Source organism: Hippoglossus hippoglossus, chromosome 22, assembly GCF_009819705.1.
Source record: "Hippoglossus hippoglossus isolate fHipHip1 chromosome 22, fHipHip1.pri, whole genome shotgun sequence".
Taxonomy (NCBI): Eukaryota; Metazoa; Chordata; class Actinopteri; order Pleuronectiformes; family Pleuronectidae; genus Hippoglossus; species Hippoglossus hippoglossus.
The window spans coordinates 19,223,128-19,244,851 of NC_047172.1; the positions used below are offsets into that span (position 1 = coordinate 19,223,128).

The 21,724-nt window shown below is 40.5% G+C and overlaps 1 protein-coding gene across 1 annotated transcript in view; it reads right to left on the reverse strand.

Annotated features, from left to right (window-relative positions):
* sntg2 (syntrophin, gamma 2) overlaps positions 1–16,307 on the reverse strand; it is an 80,297-nt gene extending 63,990 nt beyond the window's left edge. The window contains exon 1 of the mRNA XM_034576768.1: positions 15,787–16,307. Within this exon, the coding sequence (XP_034432659.1) occupies positions 15,787–15,855 (69 nt within the window). The 5' untranslated portion in view covers positions 15,856–16,307. The remainder of the gene's footprint in view (positions 1–15,786) is intronic.
* Between the last annotated feature and the right edge of the window lie 5,417 nt (positions 16,308–21,724).

Genomic DNA, 21,724 nt, shown 5'->3' on the forward strand with positions numbered 1-21,724 from the left:
AAAATTACAAAATATTGCATAGTCTACAATACCCATACCTTACAGGCTTGAACAAAGGATAAGGGGTTATTTATAGTTTACTTTAAAATGGAAGAAAACATCCTTAATGGCTCCAAAACAACCTATTGTTAACCACTGGATAAAAAACATGAGTCATGCATGCGCTGTGCACACACTGATATGTCACATACAGAAGATCTTAATCAATCCTACAAAAAGAGCTTAATGTCAGAACATCTTTCATCATCTGTCATTTACCGTTGTTGTTCCTTTCCTCACTTAGCCACATTGTAACACACGGGTCAAGTTTGTTTTCAACTGTAAAATCACATCAAAGTAAATAAATGATAAAGAAATAATTCTACTTCCAGGATCTGTAATTTGGCTTTTGTTATCGGGGGAGGAAGAAACAGCTTTGTTGTTTATTCTGTGAATATAATCATTAATTTACAGCATAAATGTGAAAAGATGATTTAATGTGTCTGACAAGCTGTAAGTAAAAGGGCACTTATGCACTCAGAGAGTGTATACCTCCACTAAGTGTAACTCTAGGGGGCGATATGCTTAAATTTTCCAATAGTCCACTGTTAGCACAACAACCGCCAATTGATGATATATTTGTGCAAGTGCGTGTGGGCGTGCATGCGCATTGGCGCACACTAGTACCAGTGAATGCAATTATGGAAAAGCTATGACCACTTGTGATTATATCTCACTTCCCCACCCTGAGGCAAATATACAGGACCTTCCTTTCTTTGGTTAAGACCAAATGATGTTGTTTTTACTCAGTCTGAGTTTACAGATGTGTCAGATGACAGTGTGTGTGTGTGTGTGTGTGTGTGTGTGTGTGTGTGTGTGTGTGTGTGTGTGTGTGTGTGTGTGTGTGTGTGTCAAAGTGTTGAGTTAGAGCTGAGGTGAGGGAGCAGAGTGAGAAGGGGCTGAATAAATGAATGAATTCACACATCTATGAAGAAAGATGTGACCATTAAAGTCAAGTTTCAATCATCATGTGGTGATGAATCAGTGTTGTTTTCGTGGTGGTGGCAAAAACCAATCCATGTATGGTCACTGAGAAGCTTAAAATACATTTAAGCTGCAGCGGGTCAGACACGTCAGCTGTCTGCATGTCAGTGTGAGAAAACAGAGTCAGGATGGAGTGAATGAATGGATATTAATATATTATATAATAAGTGACATTTTGCAGGTTCATTAATGCAGTTCACTAGGTTCTCCAGGAGGCAGACCATCATATCAGCGAACCTCTGATCGACGATTAACAACAGTTCAGTTAAAAAAAAAAATTACTTTGTATGAATCTGCTCCAAATGGTATGGGTTCTTCCTGAGGTCATGTCTACCCCCCCCCCCCCTTCACAAATGTCATGGGAATCTGTTCAATCATTTTTGTGTAATTCTGCGAACAAAAACGTTGATAGTAAAAACTAAACACTTTGCACACTGTAATACTGCGCTTAATACTGGACATACCACTGCGATTATTAAGCTGATAATGAATTTGGTAATAAAAATTTGATATGTTACCGTATGTGCACATGTCTAACATCTTCTGTTTGTTTCTCTTGCCTGTATATGTCATACAGTGTCCTGTAAGCTCTGCGGGCTGGGCATCTTCATGTGACACTTCACAATTGATTTATTCATTCATCACCACTCTGCCCGTCTATACACACACACAGACACACATTGTAGAAAATCCTGCATGCAGTTAACCAGATGTTAAAATTCGATTTGAGTCATTAAACATTTTAATGACTAAACATTTTGTTTGTTACAGCTGATTTACTCTACCAACATTTACAAGAGTCATTACCGGCTTGATTTTTTTTTGTTCTTTACCAAAAACTTGTATTTTTTTTTTTTACTTCTGAATCAGAAATAGATTAGTATTAAACAATGCAGTGTAATTGTTAAGTTACAATTGCACCACATGCAGTATAGGAAAGAGGAAGTAATAATGATATAACTGACAGCAATTGATAATAAATCCACTGTAAGTGAAAGGAAAAATGTATAAATGCAAATTTTCAGAAAGTACTTTGACGTTAGCATGCAGCAGTTAAAGGTCCTGGTTGTGCGGTCCACAAACCGAGTGATTGTGGAGAGCCTCATGAAGCAATCAGTGAGTCTGGAGTGGGGCGTAAACAGTGTGGATGACGTCACACACAGTTGCCGGGAATGTAAACAACCAAGATGACATGATGTGAGAACTGCCAGGGAGTTTGAACGCAGCCCCACAGCTTCAACGTCTGAGCTGCAGAAACTCTCCTTTACGCTAATGTGCCATATTTGGTTCAACAACCCCACCGCTTCTTCTCTCTCTGCTCTCCTGTTATTCCTATTGTTCCAAACTTAGAAGGTGTTGATGGGATCCGTAGCACCGTCCTGTAGCCACGTCTCTGTGGACCACAACACATCAGTCCCACTGATAACTCACTAGGGCTGCTAACTTGTCCATGCAAACTGTCCAGCGATCTTGCAGACAACAGGGTGACAATATAATTAAGATATAAACTAAGAAAGCAAGCAGGGGCAACTGCAACTGGCAGTTGAGGCACGAACAAAAAAAAGAATATTCTGACTTACTCTAGTTTGTTCAGTCAAATCTGGCAGGATAAAGTATATCAGGCTTTCTCTGATGCAGTACATACTGCATACTAGAGGTGGGGAAATTTGACGAATCTTAGGTGCATCGCGATGCAGACGTGGCCGACTCTGCATTGATGTAGAGACATATATATTTACCAATGTCCAGCCACTGCATGATTATAACCATCGTTGCTTCAGGATCAGGACAGACACAAATTAAAGGTCCGTTCATCTTTTACCGTGTCAGGTTCTCCTTTCTGAGTGTTCTCCCTCCACTCTCCCGCTCTCTGACACTAATCAGAAGTTATTAGGACCTGAACATTACTTTGTGTTTGTTGATTCGCTTTCGAGTTTATGAGGCACGCATTTAAACACATGTGCACTGTGCGCACGTAGTTCATCAAAAGGAGACGCGCGCAGCCAGGACATCGGGGTTCAAGTGACCGGAACAACTTGGATTCATTAACCGACATCATCGATGAATAACTAAAATACATGGTTATCAGTTTTTGTTACGACTGAGACAAACAGACACACAAACAGGAGAGAAGTACTTCTGGCAGATTATCACACAATGTGGAGTTTTTCTCAGAATCTCTTGTTGACCAGCAGAGTAATGTGCTTCGATGCTGCCAAGGGGGCGCCAGGCGGAGCCACCCTGATACAGTAAAGGCTAAAGATGCAGCACACAAGTCTAAACTGAATGAATGTCAAATCAATGCGGAGAGCACTGACTGTAATCAGCACACTTGGAATAACAGTAACATTACAAATACTTTTTTAAAGCACAAATCATGAGGCCAGTGATCATTACATACCTCTAGGAGTCACACAGTGATTGAAAAAAAACATCATGTATAGAAATAAAATTCTTTGATGCATCGATAATCGTTTTATCATCAAATCGTAGCCCTCTGAATCGGAATCAAATCGTTCGAATCTGCCATATTTTGGCTTCATTTAAGGATAGTGTTAGCAAGTGGAGAAATGTTATCAATTTTTTGTACGGACTATGGAGCTAACAGTTAGCACATCACCAACAAACCAAAGCCCTACAAGTAGTTACTACGTCACAAATTTTATGCAGAGCAGTTAAAACCACTTTAAGCTAGGGTTTGTAAGCCTGTAAAAGCTAACAAGAGCATCCTTCACTTTATGCAACTGAAAAATCCAATCAATTCCCAACAGCCCTCTCATCAAAGCTACGCCCCCAAAACACATGAACGTGTACTGCCTGACAACAGCTGGAAGCCGAATTTCCTGTAGGCAGGCAGGTAGGTTAATGACAGTCACGTATGCCAACCACTCATTTCATTCAATCTGAATAACCAATTGGTTGTGCTTAGTCCTGCAAGGGCTTACCAGACATTTATTGATGGCTATTGGGATGGATGTATTCATTCATGGAAATTAGTGGAGCCAAAGTCAAACAGCAACTTGAGGTTCTGTTTCAGAAGTAAGTAAAGTAAAACTCATCTGTCACTACATTTGTATGTCCAGCCTTGGAACAGAGCCTGTTTCTCAACAGTATAGCAGCTTGATGTGTTTAGATAAGGATGTTAGTTTTTGTGCCATCATTCCACCTGCGTATCTTAACAACCCTGACATTTCTGCCACCTCAACCACTCCGGTTTGATATGGAAATATTTGACATTTGAGTTTACTTTGGTTGCAGTGGAAGAAAACTTTCCAGACACTGATAACCTTGAAAAGCACCACAGCTGTCAAGTGACACACACTTACTAGTGACACACAGACATCGCCAGCAGCCAGAGCTTAGTGCAACACTCTCTAGATGCACACTCTCTTTTTTCATCCTGATCAATCACATAACGTCTGGAAAACTTCCACCCTGCGAACGTTTTCTACCCTTAATCCACTTACAGCCCTCCCCACTGAATCACCCTTTAGTTCCATCAGTTCAGTTTAACATTAACAAACCCCTCATCATGGATTTCATACAGTTTCAACCATGATTCATGAGTTTTGATCAGTGGAACTGTCTCTGGGCCATAACCACACTTCACTCCCAATTTTGCCTCTGGCTACAGGCCAGACTACAATAAAAGCTCATCCATCTGAACCTAGAGGTTGTTAATGAGTATGAAATATTGAAAGGCCTGAAAAATCCAACCAGCTCCCACATCCTGATTGGCATAAATCGTTTAACCATATACAGCAACAAGAAATAACAACTAATGTGCCAATTAATTTACCAGTTTTTTTTATACTGATGGTCTCATTATGCTGGAATGGTAAGCTCAGACTCAGACATATTGATACATGCAGTCACTGCAGCTCTACAACGGCTGAGCAGTGTGTATGTCAAGTACCGGATAATGCTTGCAGGTGTCACAATTACTACTTTTGTCAAGCTGAGCACTTTCAACGGGATCCTTTAAAGATCTTTGCATTTAAAAATCCTACTGAGCTTTAGCAGAAAGCATAAAAAGCAAAACCCAGCATTCAGCGTGTCTTCATTTTGAGGTCAATTAAATCTACCCTGAGATTGTGTCAGCAGCGAAATGGCTACAAATGTAAATGGTAAATGGTTTATATTATAGCGCTTTTCTAGTCTTGATGACCACTCCAAGCCCTTTACAGTACAGTTCACCCATTCACACACACACATTTGTGCATCTATTAGCAGCAGTTTTTTTTTTCTATGAGGGGCAATTCAGGTTTCAGCATCTTGCGCAAGGACACTTCGGCATGCAGATGGGGAAGACTGGGACAGAAGTGCCGACCTTCTGGTTGGAGGACGACCGCTCTACCCCTCAGCCACACATACCATCTTAAGGTGACACAATAATGTCAATTATCATTAAAGTTTCTATTTTATCATTAATTGTCAAAACATTTTTTATTTGAGAGCTTCAACTTACAGCTGCATTTGCTATATGCATAACAACCATCAGAAATGGATAGGTAAAGGTCCTATTCTCTTTATTTTGTTTTTTGCAACACTTGTTATACAGACAGGTCTGGCTTCCACAGCAAAAGTGCACACACCCATATTTTGCAAATCGTGAGCCATAGCATTTTTGCCAGTATGCACAATTCAAAGTTGCAAACATGCAAGTTTGAGAAATCCAATGCTAAACTATGGCAAAGTTACCTTCAGTTTGCAAAAAACAACATACAATGCTGCACATCATCCATCATCTTAAACTAGACAACTTTGATCATTTCTCTGAACGTGGCTTTACCACGCTGCTGATTACTAATTACTTTAAATATAACTATTTTCACGCCTGTCAATCAAGATTAACCCTTACCTCAGAGTGACAGCAATAAAGAGGTTGAGCAGCCCTTCACATGCAGATACAACACGACAACGGTGGCTTTTTAAAGGACAGTATAAGGAAACAGTCGGCAGTCATCTAATTTACAGTGATGGATTATGTTCGTCAATGGAGCAGCATGTCTCTCATTTGTTTTGAATATGTTTCTACCAGCAGCAGCTTATGCCTCAGGGGTAACCTGCAGCAGGACTGTGGTACAGTACATACAGATTCACCTATTAATAATTAAAATGTCATACAGCATGTTTATTTTATTTCATACAATTAATCAAAGTGCTAATAAGTATTTAGAGAAATTATGTGCCAGACTATTTCTTGGCTGGGTGCGGTGACTGCCAATGAAAACACACATTGTGGTTTTCTACTTTGCTCTTTGTACAGATCAAACAAATGTTACGTGTTCATTTCTGCTACCAGTCATCTTGCTATGCTAAGTTAGCCAGCTGCTGGCCGTAGCCACATATTTAGCCTGCAGCCATGAAGGTGTTATCAATCTTGTCATCTAACTCTCGGCAAGAGAGCAAATTACTGTTTTCCTAAAATGTCAAACCTTGACTTCAAAGCAAATCATTTATTATGGGCATTTCAAAGCTTCTCATACAACAGTGAAGCTGCTGAGCATTAGAAAAACGTGTTTTATATGTTCACCAACATTTGAGCGATACATATTTGAACACAGACTAGAAATCAGAAGAAAGGATTTGCAGGAAAGCTACTTGGCATATAATGATGTGTAATGATGTTTCTATGTCACAAATCCTGCTTTGAATTACACGTTTACTCAATAACTGTAGATTGATTACCTCACATGCTTTAGGTAAATAATTCCCCTGTGCGTCAGTAAATCCACTGTATGCAGTACCACGCTGTAAGTCAATATCCTGCAAGGTCAAAACACTGCAGCTATGGATGGAGCTCTCCTCTAATGCTCAGCACTCCTAGGGATGTGGTATGATACATCTCCCGCGATCCGCCTTGTTCAATCTTCCACTCAGAGTGGCTCTGTTGGGAATCAAAACCACTTGATGTATTTCCTCGCTATTGTATATTCATTGTTTGAATAGGCTTATCGCACAGAGCTTTACTGCTCAAATATCAGCACGGTGGACGGTGTCCATCTAACATGAGATTATTGAATGTGGTTTGGTAAATGTGAAAAAAAAAAAAAAACTACATGAAGGGAATTACTCAAAAAATTATCTTTTCTTTAAACACTAATGCACGTGTTTTTCTCTTTCACTTTCATACAATACAGACAATTTATTAAGGAATGCAATATGCAGTAATAGGAGCCTGCACTGAGTGGGGAATAGGTGCTCTTATATTGGCACTATGGGAGGGGTAGTTTGGGTGAAGGTAGATTTTAAGGATTTACTCTGGGATTGTTTATTCTTCCAAACATAATTTATTCCCATTTCAATGACATATTCACACTTAGACACCAGAACTGTTGTAGTGCATTTCAAAATACAGTTGTTTGAAGTTATAAGTGTCCACAACGATCCAGTATCAGCTGCTACAGGGACAAGGTAGGCTTCTTTATATCTCACTTAAAAATGAATTGGGACATTAAAATGCATAACTTTCCTGCTTTGAATCGAAATAAAAATGCTAATGAAGCGCTGTGGGTATTAATAATGCAGAGGATGAGTTTTGCTTTATTTACTAGGGAAACATTTCAAGGAGGGTTCAAGATAGTGACAGGCCTATTTGTTTTGATGTATCAAGATTTATGACACTACATATCCTCTTGACATTTAAAAAAATTAAAACACCACCTAATTAAGACTTTAATGAGTCAGTTGAATAATGGAGTTTGACTGTGCACGATACTCTAACCGTCTACATTATATGTATATTTGCACTTCCTACAGAGACTAATTATAAGCTTAAAAAAGACTAATTTATGATGTAACAGTGGAGTCTGCCCTTTGGCCCATTACACAACGCTCATTGGTTCCTCCTGCCGTTAGCTCTTATGCCGTCAGGAGATTAACATAGTTAAGTCCCGATCCATCGGACAGGAAATGAAATATGTATATACAACTATTCAGTACAGTATTACTAAAAATGTTATACAGCATATATAGGAAATGCTTTAAGGCATGAATCAACATGTGTACATTTGTACTTTAGCTGCATTAAATAACACAGTTCATTTTGAAGAGCCTGTCTCCAGTGATGGCAGGAAAATTGAATATTGCCTTTTGTTAAGAAACTGCGAATCAGTTTTACAATAAAAATCCTGGTTGTTTTGTGTCCTTTACAATCACCCGAGTAGCTCCAGGACAATGAAAAGCAAAAGAGAATAGGGCACATGTTCATGTTCCAACAGGAGGTTAGAATGATTTGAGTTCCTGAATACAAAAGCATCGACTTTTACACCTCACTGGGGTATAATTATGCTTCTACAGCTCTTGCTAAGAGAAGCCCTGAGGCTTGTGACCACAGGGGCCTAGACATTTTATATATTAATGTTACTTATCTTTATGCCTTTAAAACGGGGGCAGCCAATGTTTGATTGTCTGATAATCATATCGAATCCTCTCTATTTATTCCCAATTGTTGTGATCTAAGTTTTGGATTGTTTTTGCTGCTTGTTACTTCTCTAAAGTTCATTGACCAAGTAAATATCACCAGTAGTCAGCCACCAAGCAGCCTTGGGTTTGAGCCTTTATGAAGTTTGCAGATTCTAACTGTGCCTATGGGTTTTTAGGCTTTCTCAAGTTGTAAGTCTCAAGTATATATATATATATAAAATATATATATATATATATATATTATATATATATATATATATATATATATATATATATATATATATATATATATATATATATATATACACATACTTATAGAACATTTTTAATTCTTTTTTTCGACTGACGTTTATGTCACCCCTTTGGAAGACCAATGAAATTGATCATTTTGGGGAAGAGCGAGAGGTTGAAAAGAAGGCGAATCCAGCCAATAGGGTCAGATGGGCAGCAATGATTTTGTTGGTGTCACCACAAAACCTTTGCATAGTAGTGTTGGAGCAGTCAGTTACCCTTGTCTGAATGTCCTTACATTTTGCAATTGTTTGGTCGACCATCGCTGTCCACTGTCGCTATAGCAGGATGCAACAGACATGATGATGTCATTTTTGACACTGGGTGTCAAGCTGGAGTTGGCAGTAAGCACCAACAGGTAAGAAAGTCTGTACGTATGTGGCAGCACATTTCTGATATCATAAACAAACAAAAAACATAAATCCAGCTCAGCTCTTATCCTGGCACTTACTTCATAGTAAGTTTCAAATGCAAAATGAATTGCCCTTGTGCACTTAGTTGAATAATGGTGTAAAAGCCATTTATTTGTGGACCTTATTTGTCTCCATAAAACTGTACATTTGGAAGGTATTTTACAGCTTGTGATACCAGCTGTTCATAAATGCCTTTTTCTTTGCTCAGGAACCTCTCCCATGCAGTGGATGACAACCAAACACTTATCCTTAAACTCATCCTTCTTTTTAGCAAACTCTTCTAAGACTCACCTTTGTGTAGTTTGTTCAAGTATGTTTTCCATTGTTCACTTTGCTGTGGTGCCCTTAGCCATAATGGGCTCATAACTTCCCCCTGAGGCTTGACAGATGGCGAGACCCACAGTTGGAGCTTGTTTAGTTTTTCCTCAGTGGCCACAAGGGGTAACAATGAGTCTATTTTACACTCAATAACTGACTTTGACAAGCAACAAAATTGGTGAGATTTATGCTCCATTGAAAAGGTTTTCAAACTCTATTTGTGGGTTTTGCAATGGAGAAAAAACGTTTAATTTTGCAACTGGTTAACCAACCCAACTCCAATAAAAAAGGAGCTCACAGCCACTAACCTGAGCTTTTCTATGGGACCTTCTTGGACAGTCTCCCATGAAGTGGATACCTGAAAGGGTCTTGGATCATCAGTTTAAAATTAGCTGGTAGTTACTAAGATCTTAGGAGGGAATTTACAGATTTAAAATGAACTGATGCGACTGGAGAACCTCTTCAGCCTTTACAATGACAGGGCCTCATGTCAATACCTAAACTTACGTTGTGCATTTTCAAGTAGTATTGCTTGAAATAAGAGATGGGTGGAAGTCTCTCACAGCATGAGGAGTCAGGAAAACATTCTGCAACCCTGCCTGTCCATCACAGCTCTAATATATCCTGACATACATTACAAACACACAACCAGACCTATATGCTCACATACACTGCAGGCACAGACCTGTGTATACTGGAACTACAGTTCACTGTAACTGCAGAAGCACCTTTAACATCAAATAGCAAGCTGCATTTAATTTACCTCTTACTTTCCTCTCCTGTCCCCTGCATCGGTTACTAAAATCTTCACACTAATGATTCAGATATAGAGCTGATAATTGGAGGACAACTTATATTTTTGACTTGCACCTAATGTATCATGGTGATAACAAACAGAGGAGAGGAGTGTCTCCTCATCTCTTTTATCTAATTTATCAGTGATTGCAAATCACTGAACTCGATGTATCTGCATGTTTCATTTTTAAAAGAGCTTGTTAGAAGCGTTTTCTGATTGAAGGTCAATTTCAAAATAAAATAATGAAGAGAGAAGGCTTACATAACCTGTTTATGAGACTTGGCAGAAATTAGCAGTTTAAGAACAGAATCGCTGGAAAGAAATTGTGTTGGGACATAATGCCCTTTTCTATTTGGCAAAGCACTACATCTGGCTTATGTTTTCCAGAAACGGGGGCCTGTAATATTACAAAGTCAGATACGTAGTGTAAAGATAACTTGTGACATTCTGCATGAAAAAAAGCATCTGTATGTAATTAATTTAACATTAATTTGTTGAGCATATAATTTGGACCAATAGAGACGTTCAGTTAATAGTTACCTGTAAAATAACAGTTTAATACTGTGGAAGAGCAATCAAGTCTATGGTTAACAGCGCAAAATAGCACACCAGGTGATCATACATGTGCATGATGGACTGAAAGCCTCACAAACAAAACAGTTTGTGAGAAAGTCCCCTGCAACAAAACTCTGCTTACTGTATAATTTCAGCCAGTCAGTTATGAAGAGAGAGGTGTGTGTATGAAAACTGAACACACTCTTAAGCAGAGTCAAGCTGCTGACCTGTGTGCCCTGAGGCTGAGGTATCCAGCTCTAAAAGCAAATGTATTGTGAATAGAAAGTGTCCACAAAGCAGGACTCTGGAGAAAGCTGAAATTAAAGATGCCATGTGACCAGTGGAGGCAATAACAAGCCAACGACCGAATACCATCAGAGACATCATAAGGGAGGACACAAAGCAGGAAAAGAATCCTGAAAAGAACAGTCCATGAAACCATGTCCTGGCACAGCCAAACTGGAGAGCATGCTGAGGTGGCAGTGGGTGCAGACTTCAAATAAGCATGGAAGAGGAGGATATTAAAACAAAAACTTGTGTGATGCATGAGCTGATGACATGAAGTCACAGCACTCCACTAAAATTGTTCATAGAGGATCTATAGAGGATCTATACAATGCAGCCATCCATTTGGTCCGTTCTGACTCAGCTCACTCTCTTTCTCTCTCGCTCCGTAACACACACTGACACACACACAAATATTGACATCGGACACATCTGTAAACTCAGACTGACTTAAAACAAAATCATCCGGTCTTCGCAAACACAAATGACATATATAATTATTTGCATATAGAGCGGAAAAAAAAGTGAGATTTGATCCCAAGTGGTCACATGAGACATTCAGGATGCATTCTAATGCTAGGTAAGAACAGAAGAACTATAAGAACATTTACGATCAGATCTCACAGGATGGATGTTAATACCAGGTTTGAACAAGGCCTTAATTGAGTTGTAAAAGAGGTAGGTTTGGCGAAAACTTGAGCAAGCACAGTAGAGATATAACCCGTGTGGGGTGTTGGCCTTCTTGTGGGACAAACTGATTCGATTTTTCAAGTGATTCTACACATGTTGTGTTTATGTGCCAGTCACCAAACATGCAGTTGTTCAGTCTATTTAAAAAAAAAAAAAAATTTGCAAAACTTGATCAATCTGTTCCATATAACTACAGCTGCCAGATTCAAGATGCCCACTGTTTCTAAAAGTGTTGCCAGACAGCTCACTGCTGTATTGAGTGTACACAACGTTTGAGATAAATCTCCGTCAGGTTTTTCGTCAGAGGCACTCCTTCGAATCGGTTCTTCTCAGTCTCCAATGACATACCGATGTCTCCTGATGTGGGTGAGTGTTCCATTTTGGTACGGCTGGATCTTAGCACAGCTTTTGACACTGTGGATCCCAGAATGATGACATAAAGGTTCAGCCAGTGGGTGGGTTTCTCTGGGAGTTCCCTGGACTGCTCCCCCTCATATCTCTCAGATAGGAGTTCTCTGTGTTGCTCCCTACAGGTCTGATAGTACTGCTCTGTCCTGTGGTGTACTTCTCTATACCTGCTTTGCATATGCTTCCCTTAGGTCACATCATTAGCTAATTCAGAGGTGTCATCACAGTTATGCTGATGACATTCAGCTTTATATCTCCTTTAAACCTGATAACACAGGTCTCTTCTGAGCAACTGCTTGACTACCATTAACTGGATGTCTGACATCTTGTTGCAGCTAAACACACATAAGACAGAGGTTCTGATCATCATTTCAGGTTATATAGCTCCCTATGTTGCTGAGAGTATTTGGATCCTTTCTTCACCTTTATGGTCAAATTTAAGAAATCTCTATGTTAACTTTGAATATTCAGAATCTGTAGGTGACTGACAAGATTTTGGGGCCAGAAGCCTTCTGGTTTCAGTTTCTACTTTGACGAATTATGTTAAACAGCCCCTGTGGAGAGAAAAAGAGGCAGAACACTTTGGCCTGAATGCATTGGTTATTGGCTTTTAAATGTATCTGCATTCATATTCAGATAGCCGTTAATAGTGATTAGCCAAAAAGTTGTAAATGTCGTCTCTCTAATCTGACTCCTTTCTCGAGTCTCACATTGCTAGTTGGACTGTAAACATCGTATGGCAAACGGAAGACAGAGACTTGGACTGGTCGCGGATATCATCCGTCTACACAGGAAGCACCAAAATATTGTCCGTTGCCCCTAGCGGCTAATACATCTTCAGATGATAGAGATTATCTTCAATCAGGCTAAGCATTTTGATTACCATATTTATTAACTAATTGTGCTTACAACCAAGAAATATTGCAGTATGTGTTGTGTCTGGAGCTGGAGATGATTGTTCACGCTTTTGTGTCCTCCTGACCGGACTACTGTAATTCCCATCTCTACTTAATTATCTCTGAACCGTCTACAAACAGTCCAGAAGCTGCTGCGAGGCTGTTAACCAGATCCAACAGGACGACATACCAGTGGGTCTGCTACTGGCTGTCCCACACTCGGGGGTGAAAATAATTTAAGAAACATTAAGAAACTCTTTCATTAGGCTTGTGATCTGCAGTCTCTGTAGAATCTTTTGAAAAACAGACCCATCTGTTCACATTGGCCTTTGTTTCACCCAGAGATGTCTAGTGCTTGTCCTTTAGTTTATTTCTTGTGGGGGTCCTTGGTTTCCTGTGGTTTTAGTCTACCTTTTTATGGTCCTCTCTTACACTTTCATCTTGTGGTTTATGCTTTTATTGTTGTACATTTGTAAATTTTTATGATCTTTTTTGGGAAGCACGTATTTCTCTGAAAGGTGCTATACCAAATAAATGTATTATTATTAAATGTTTTATTGAATGTGCAGTTATGGCTCTTGCTCCATTCATTTAGATACCTGCTTGGTCTTGTTATGTTGAAATAACTGCCCAGGGTATTGCAAAGATGGGTCCCGAATGGTGAGACTTGCCTAAAAGGACTTTGTTTTTCATGCAGTCAAAGATGGGTCATATTTAACCTAAGGGGGTCTGTTAACTGAAGCAAGAATGAAATAGCTGCGAGCGACAATCTTTGAGGTCCAAGCAGTTTGGGTGAATTTAAATTCATATTTCTTATTTAATTGTTCATGAAATGTAGTTTTCATCAGTCGCCCAAGACTTTCAAGATTTGGCATTAAATCAGGTGGAGTGAAGCAGATTTAGATTGTTAAACAAAAAGGTTACTCCAGAGCTATTTGGCAAAGCATGGTGATCTCTCCTTACAAACTTCACTCCCTCACACTGTTGAATTGACAGGCTTGAAGATAAACGTCTCCGTTGTGGCTCCACTTCAAGATCTTAACTTCAAGGTTGTGTGCACTGCTTCATGACATCATACACCTATGTATCAATTGGCATGTTGATTGAGGTTATCAAAGCAATATTTTTGATGAAAGCAGGAACAGGTTTCTATGAATCACTGTACAAAAGCTGAACTGTTGACGATTTGTCAAAGAAAGAGAAGCAATTTGTATATATAGTGCCTGTTTGATCCGATCCTTCATAATTTTCACTTAAGTCCAAACCAAAATGAGAGGAGTAAAAGGTGCTTCAGGACAATTTCAGACCAATTGCAGAAACCAAAACTAACCGGATTGAATCAATACAATGTAGCAAAGACGTGACCTTTGGTCCGGATTTTCTTGCATGAAAACGCCCCAACAGAATGTCATAAAGACATAACCAAACATTGCATTGGTGTCATAGAAGCCCTAAAATGTACTAAGACATTTTGATGAATATTCTTTGGCTTGTGAAATCCCAGATTGATGTATGAAACGATCTCTTGAACAACCCAAGATCAGGAAAGATTTGTCATGATTGGATGAGCAGAACTGACTAGGAATCCGAACAAATGCAATAGGGCTCCAGCAGCTTCACTGTTTAGACCCTTTAAAACTTTACATAAAAACAAATGAGGGACACGTGACACACTAACGGAAGGTGTTCATGGAAGGAGGTAGATACGTAAGACAATCATTATCAAATGTTATGTAATTATCTTCATTGCTAGTAAGATTGTCTTGTAATTTTTAGGTACGTGTGTTGCATTTTATTTTAATCAACCCACACAAAGGATATGAAAGGCTTTCTTGTTCAAGTAGCCTAACCACAATGCCCAATTAAGTATGACGCTGTTAAGAATGTCTGTGTATAAACGTCTGTATCCCATAAAAGAAAAACAATGGTAATGACAGCCATTGTGTAATTGAGGAACCAGAACAATACAACAAGCAGACAATATCTTATTTATCTGGCACTTATTGAAACTAATTGATGTCGATTACAGATATACACAGGCTGCTGGTTAATACAACCTTCTCAGATAGACAGACAGTGCTGACCAAGACAAGATATTAAGTTATAAGAGAGAAGCTACTCTGTGTGTCACCAAAACACGCTGGACCCCCCACATGTGAGGAACGTCACACCAGCCTCCACTCACATATCTACAAATTTCAAGTTCACTTGTTCGTGGATCCGATTACATGACTTTTACATGACAGTAACTAGCCTTGGCGGAATTGGCATAGCCTCATGGTGGACTCGGCATGAACATATTGATCATTTATAAACGATACACTGCAGTGGTTCAGAGAAAACTGCTGTGAACTTGTAGCGCGGCACAAACAGGTCGCAGCCGCCCTGGAAGATGTAACGTTATTTGCACCGGCGATGGACGGAGGGTTACTTATTAAAGCTGTTTATAAAAGTTACAAACTGCTTCGCGTAACAGTGCCACGGTTTATTCAAAATATGTCGGACATTTACATTTGAAATGCAGCCGGGAATTGACAAGTATTTATAAGTCGAGGGACGAAGCAGATAGTGGTTTAAAAGACAGTCGGGGCTCCGTGGATCACACGGTGTCAGGGGAATCAAAACGACTGATCTGTGACTGAAGTTCGTCGCTGTGGAAATCCCACGGCGCCGGTTCACTCACCGAAGTTGGCAGCGGGAGGCTGGCGGGTCGCTCGGTCAGCTCAGCTTTCTGTTTCCCGGTCACATTCATCTCCCATTAGAAAAAGCCGCGTTTCTCCGTCCGCTCACTTCGACGAGAGTTTCTCAAGTCATTTATACCAGCGATGCGCCGACCGACCGCGGGTATTATTCACCGGCGTCCCGTTCCACGACCCAGGCGGGCGGAGACAGCATCCCTGTCCGCTCGAACAGGCGCGTTGGGGTTTTATATACAGAGCCGCCGTGTGTGTGTGTGTGTGTGTGTGTTGTGTCGCTGCCTGTGTGCTGGAATCACACCCGTCTCTCCCGCTGCAGACAAATAGTCGACGATCTTTGTTTGCTCCTCAGCTGTTTGCTCCTCAGCTGAGTGTGAGGCTCCTCCGCTGCTCATCCGTCTGCATGTCTCTCCACCTGCTCTCCCATTAACCATTCCTGCGTCAAACCACAGTAACCCGTTCACTCTGCACTATGGGTGCACCATCACTCACTCGTGTGTTCATTCTCTTTCACTGGAGTCAGGAGTGGCAGCAGTACAGCTGTGGGGGGGGGGGGGGGGGGGGGCATATTACAATCAGCAGAAATTATAGTCTTTGGTTCCCGAGCTGCCTCTGGTGAGAAAACGTCACCACACAAAACACCAGTATCAGGAGGATTGCAGCTCTCCCATTCGACTCAGTTCAGGTGAAGCTCAGCTAAATGAGTATTGGCACAAATGAGTTTCTGTGGACATGTGGGAACGCTCAGGTGCTACAGAATTGAGATGAGCCGGCCTGGCTCATCTTTTCCGTTGGAGGGGAGGTGGGTCAGGGATGATGATTTGAGCCAGTCCTAACACTGACTCCTTATCGCTGGCTTGAGGGATCTGGCTCTGCTGTCTGACTCCTGCAACCTTCAGACTGGCTTTGGATTTAAGGGGCACAGAAAGGTTTGCACACAGAATATGGCAACTCTTCCAATAACCGTCACTCTTGTGTGCACACAGTACCTGAGAGATGGTTTCACTTTGTAGGATTACGTCTATCTACCAATTCCAGAAATCTCTGTCTGTCTGGATGTGGCTCGCATATCTCGAGAGCTGTTATCCTAATGGGCTTCTCTTGTGCATAGTTAAGTGTGATTTGTACGCATACTACGTTCAATGTTAATAGAATGTGAATAAGCAGGCAAACAGCATCTTGCAGTCAGAAGGGGTGGAGCAGCGTGCCTTAACAGGCAGTCTGCAGACATGTCTTCTTCTATGTCCTCAGATAACCTACAGGGTTTTCACGTCCGGTGATGAGTAATGAGCACAATCAGATCACCTACAGGGACAGTGTCCCTCTGTCACTGAAATCCAACTGTACGTTTGCCAGACTAACTCATACAGCTGGTGTATTCCAGAAATGAGAATACATTGTGCATTAACATGTGGTTTTTGTTACCGATCAAGAGTAGACAGCTCTAAGTTCATTCTTTTAGCAGTGGAGCACAAATGTGTCCTGGGCCACATATGAAGGACCTCCTACTCAGCTGACATCCACTCACTTTCACTATGAGCTGAACCTATTTTAACTCTTACCTGCGCCCATATGCTGATTTGTTTGTGGCCTTTGCCAAAATCAACACTGACCACGACATCGTGACAGATGCTTTTCTGTAAGTGGTGAAATCTTTCTTCACTGCAGCTGCACGAGATTCATTCAGCGCCTCCTGACTCCCCTCTCTCTCTCATGCCGACACACACACACACAAACAGTGACATTGGACACATCTGTGGTGTCAAAACAACATAATTTGGTCTTAACTAACACAAATGACTTACGTGTTAATTTGCATGTAGAGCAGGGAAGTGACATCCGATCACAAGTGGTCCCCGGAGACACATTCAGGACATTTTAATACCAGGTGTGTATGGGGTCTCTGTGACTCCTATATCTCATCCTTTGCACAAAATGGCTTCACACTTGGGGTGTGTATTGTTAAGAGCCCAGGGAAGTGCAGTGTTAAATTTGGGGGGATTTAGACACGTGATGTATTTCAATATTAATAAAATGTGAATAGCCCTGTCAGCGCCCTGTAGCAGCAGGTTGGTTGATCCAAACAACAGCACGTTCACAACAATGGTAGAGTTCACGACAAGGCAATGAAAACGGATTCTGTAGTTCGGGATCCGTGCACTGAGTTAAGCTTAACAAACTTTGAATAAACTGGTGAAAGCTCAGCAGTCGCACTGCTTCAGGGTTCTATGGACTGAGTCCAGCAGCCAGTGTTTACTTGCCAATTACTGCAGGTCAATTTCACAGTTTCAGAGAGAAAGCTGCAGACAGTGTTACCCCAGGCCAAGAAACAGCCCATTCCAAACAGGCTGGTTTAAAATGACCACTGCACTAGTGTCTATAACTTGTACCAGACTTTACCTTTGTATTCTTTTGTGCTCAGGATTAAAGGTTTGTGTGTATCTGGGTGAGTCACATTGATGGCCCTCTACAAAGCACTGTATCACCGCACAGAACTATGATCAGAGGAATAGAAAAGGTGTGATTATTACGAAAGCCTCTTAAGCTACACTTCAATGACTGACAACCACTCATGACATCATTTTTTTTCTTTGCAAAAGGGGATGAGATGATGTTTTAGCATTGGTTATGGATTTCAGCTGAATGTATTCTCCAACTTTTTGTTGGCTACTTCAAACAGAGACGGCCTTGTGGAATTTATTATGCAGCCTTGAATTTTAGTTAAGCCAATATTCTTTTACAGGCAGAGCAGAGCTGCAGAAAAAAAAATTGCTTTAATGTATGAAAGAGCTCAAAAGTCAGAGCAAAAAATATTTTTCATGCCACACTCATGGACTCCAGAAATAGAGCAGCTAACATTATAGTTATTCTCTATAATGGGAAAGAAAACTGCAGCATTCATTCTCATGAAGTAATAATGCCTTTTCAACCGTCTGAGGCGAGGCTACTTTATGAAATATACTGACTCTACTGACAGTAGTGACTCCACTGCTGTATATGGCCTTAACAAGAACAACTGCTATGTTAACACGCTAAGTTTCTGTATCAACAGAACCACCAAGCTCCACAAATCACTAAGACAAAGTGGACCAGCAAGACCCTGACAGCTGAAAACGCCCTTTGGAGTTTTGTTTGCAACAGGCTTGTTAAAAATGGCCCATCCACGGTGCCAGCAGTCATTTGAATGCATTCAGTTTTGTTGCTTCTTTGATCCAGTCATTTTGTTTGCTCTCTTTAACCTGGCCATTTTCGGCTAGGATTAATTCAGGACAAAATAGTGGCAGCTTTACCTTGAAAACCGTTGAAAACAAGAAGGAAGAAGTATTGCTGAGGGTTAACCTTCAAAATAACACATTAAGATAACCGGCCAGTAGCTAAAGACTGAGAATAGCAAGCCTGGCCTTATCCAAAGGTAACAAAATCCACCTCAGCTCACAAACATGTTATATCCATAGACTTTACATACTTCTTCACATCCTCCCACTATCCATAGACGTAGCTAAATATCCTGGATACGAACGCTGCCATTTTGCGATAATGACATAATTTGGAGCCAGAGTCTGCGCAATAGCAATCCTGGTGTGGAGCTGGGGTAGTGGGGTCCCGCCAATACACCCGCTCGACCAATCCCGAGTCAGTGACATTTCACTCTGTTTTCAAATTGATGCGTATTTTTTAACTTTTTAGTTTGGTTCATGCCTCATCTGCTAACATTTAGGTTGCACGGTTTATGTCCTATGCTACAGCCAGCCACCAGGGGGCAATGAAGACCCTTTGGCTTCACTTTTGGGAGCCGTCATGTCGTGCATATCTTATACAGTCCATGGTTATATCTTACGAACTGAAGTGTAACCGGCAAGTTAGTTTACTTTAACTTTAACCAAATTCACCCACAGAGGACATGAACACCAGCGACAGATGTTTTACACTTTGCATTTGAACAAATTAAACAATACAGATGAACATGTTGACTGTAGTGAAACTAAAGTGAGCTGTAGAAGTGAAATGTATAATATTATATGAATTCATGAGCAGTGACAGCTTATAACTTTTTAATATGAAACTAATTTTTAATTTTAAACCACGGCATCATGATGAAAAATAGCATCTGCTCTCACTGTGTATGAAAGAAAAACATCAGTATGTCCGGCCATCAATCAGTTATTTAGTCCCGTCGCCCCCCCCTCTCAGCTGTGAGCGTGTTGCTCTATATCTTTCTCTTGCATCTTTAACTTCTGTGGGGCTTTGAAGACCTTGTGCCAAAGCTTCAAAGTGACAGACTTTCTCCGATATAATCTAAATATTCTCACTTTTATGAGGTTGTGTTGCACGTGTCGTACTTCTTTTCTAGCCGAAAACCTGGTGTTAAAAAACGATACTCCACAGAAAATATTTACAACCAGCTTTTTTTCAGGATCATTATCTCATTCATGAATCATGGCTGCTGGGCCAGTTTCTGCTGGATTTTGCCATCTTGACCTTTATTTGACTCTGCGATTGAAGCTAATGAGGCACAGGTTCCTTGGTATAGTTGTTATTTCTCCACTCAATTCTGGAACTGGTGTTTGTGAGGAGCAGAAGCCAAATTTAAACTTTTAAACTTTTAATCTTCTCCTCCCGAGGAAGCAGGTGGGGAGAACTTGTGATTTTTGATGAGTAATGCAATTCTGAAACTTTTCTGTTTGGGTTCTGAACAATACCCAGAATTGGGGGCTGCCCCGGTGTATTAATGTAAGTGAATCTAGGTGAAGCTCCTGTTTTAATCCTTTCATTTCTTTGCACAGCCTTTGTGTGGCTGAATTCTTTGCTTGGCATTAAGGAAGCTGCTCTAAATTGGTTCAGCTTCTATCTTTCTTGTACTGTACAACCTTTTTTGTTCAAATTGGAAACTCATCAGACAGTAATCCTCTGCAGACAGTAACAGGGGCAGGGTTCCTAAAAGTTCAGCCTAAGGTCTTATACTTTCTTAAATTCTCTCAGTCTCCCTCTCAATTTCACATACTTTGTTGTCATATTTGAAAATCTTATCTGAAGGTGGACACACAGTCCACTACCTAAAATTCTTCTTTCTTTCATGAGAAATACAAACCTGCTGTGAAATGCTCTAAGTGCACCATCTTGCTCCACCAAGCCCTGTTTTTTAGAGGCACACGGGGATTGGGTGCATCAGTAAGTTATCATTTCAGTCCAGATTTCACAAGAGTGCACTGGAGTAGCTGGGGTGGTGCTTAAAAGGTAAATGCTTAAAAGTGTGACGTAAGTTGCTCACATTGACATTGACCTGGTGAGACAGCAAAAATGCAAAGGAATAAACTGATTTAAGATGAATATCATGTTCTTTAATTCCATTTGGAATGCCATATTGTCTGTAGGTTCTGTGCTGCTCCCATGAAAATGGCAGCTGCTTCAGTGCAGCGCCACAGCATGCTCTGTGGATCTATACTCTCCTTGATGAAGCGAAAGCTGAAACAAAAGTTTAGTTTAGTAATTGACATTCCCCAAGCTGTATCTGTAAATGAAAACAAATCCATTTGATCAACTGACATTTTGCTTAATTCACATGATTAAGTAAGAAAGCAACTAAATCAACTCATTTAGTGAATGTGATTAAATATTTAATGAAATACTTGAGTCTATTAAACTGAAAATTGGCCATTTAAATATATTAACCATCGACTGTATAAAAGGATGGAGGATGCAGAGTCTGTGCAGTGGTAATCCATAGACTTTTTATAAAGATGGACGACATGACAGCTCCTCAAAAGTGATGCTAAACCATCTTGACTGCCCCCTGGTGGCTGGCTGCAGTATAGGTCATAAACCCTGCCTCCTCTATGTTAGCAGATGGGGCACAGGCAAAAGTCACATGCATGTTAAACACACTTTTCTTGAACATAGTTTACACACTAGTGTATGTTCAAGTCT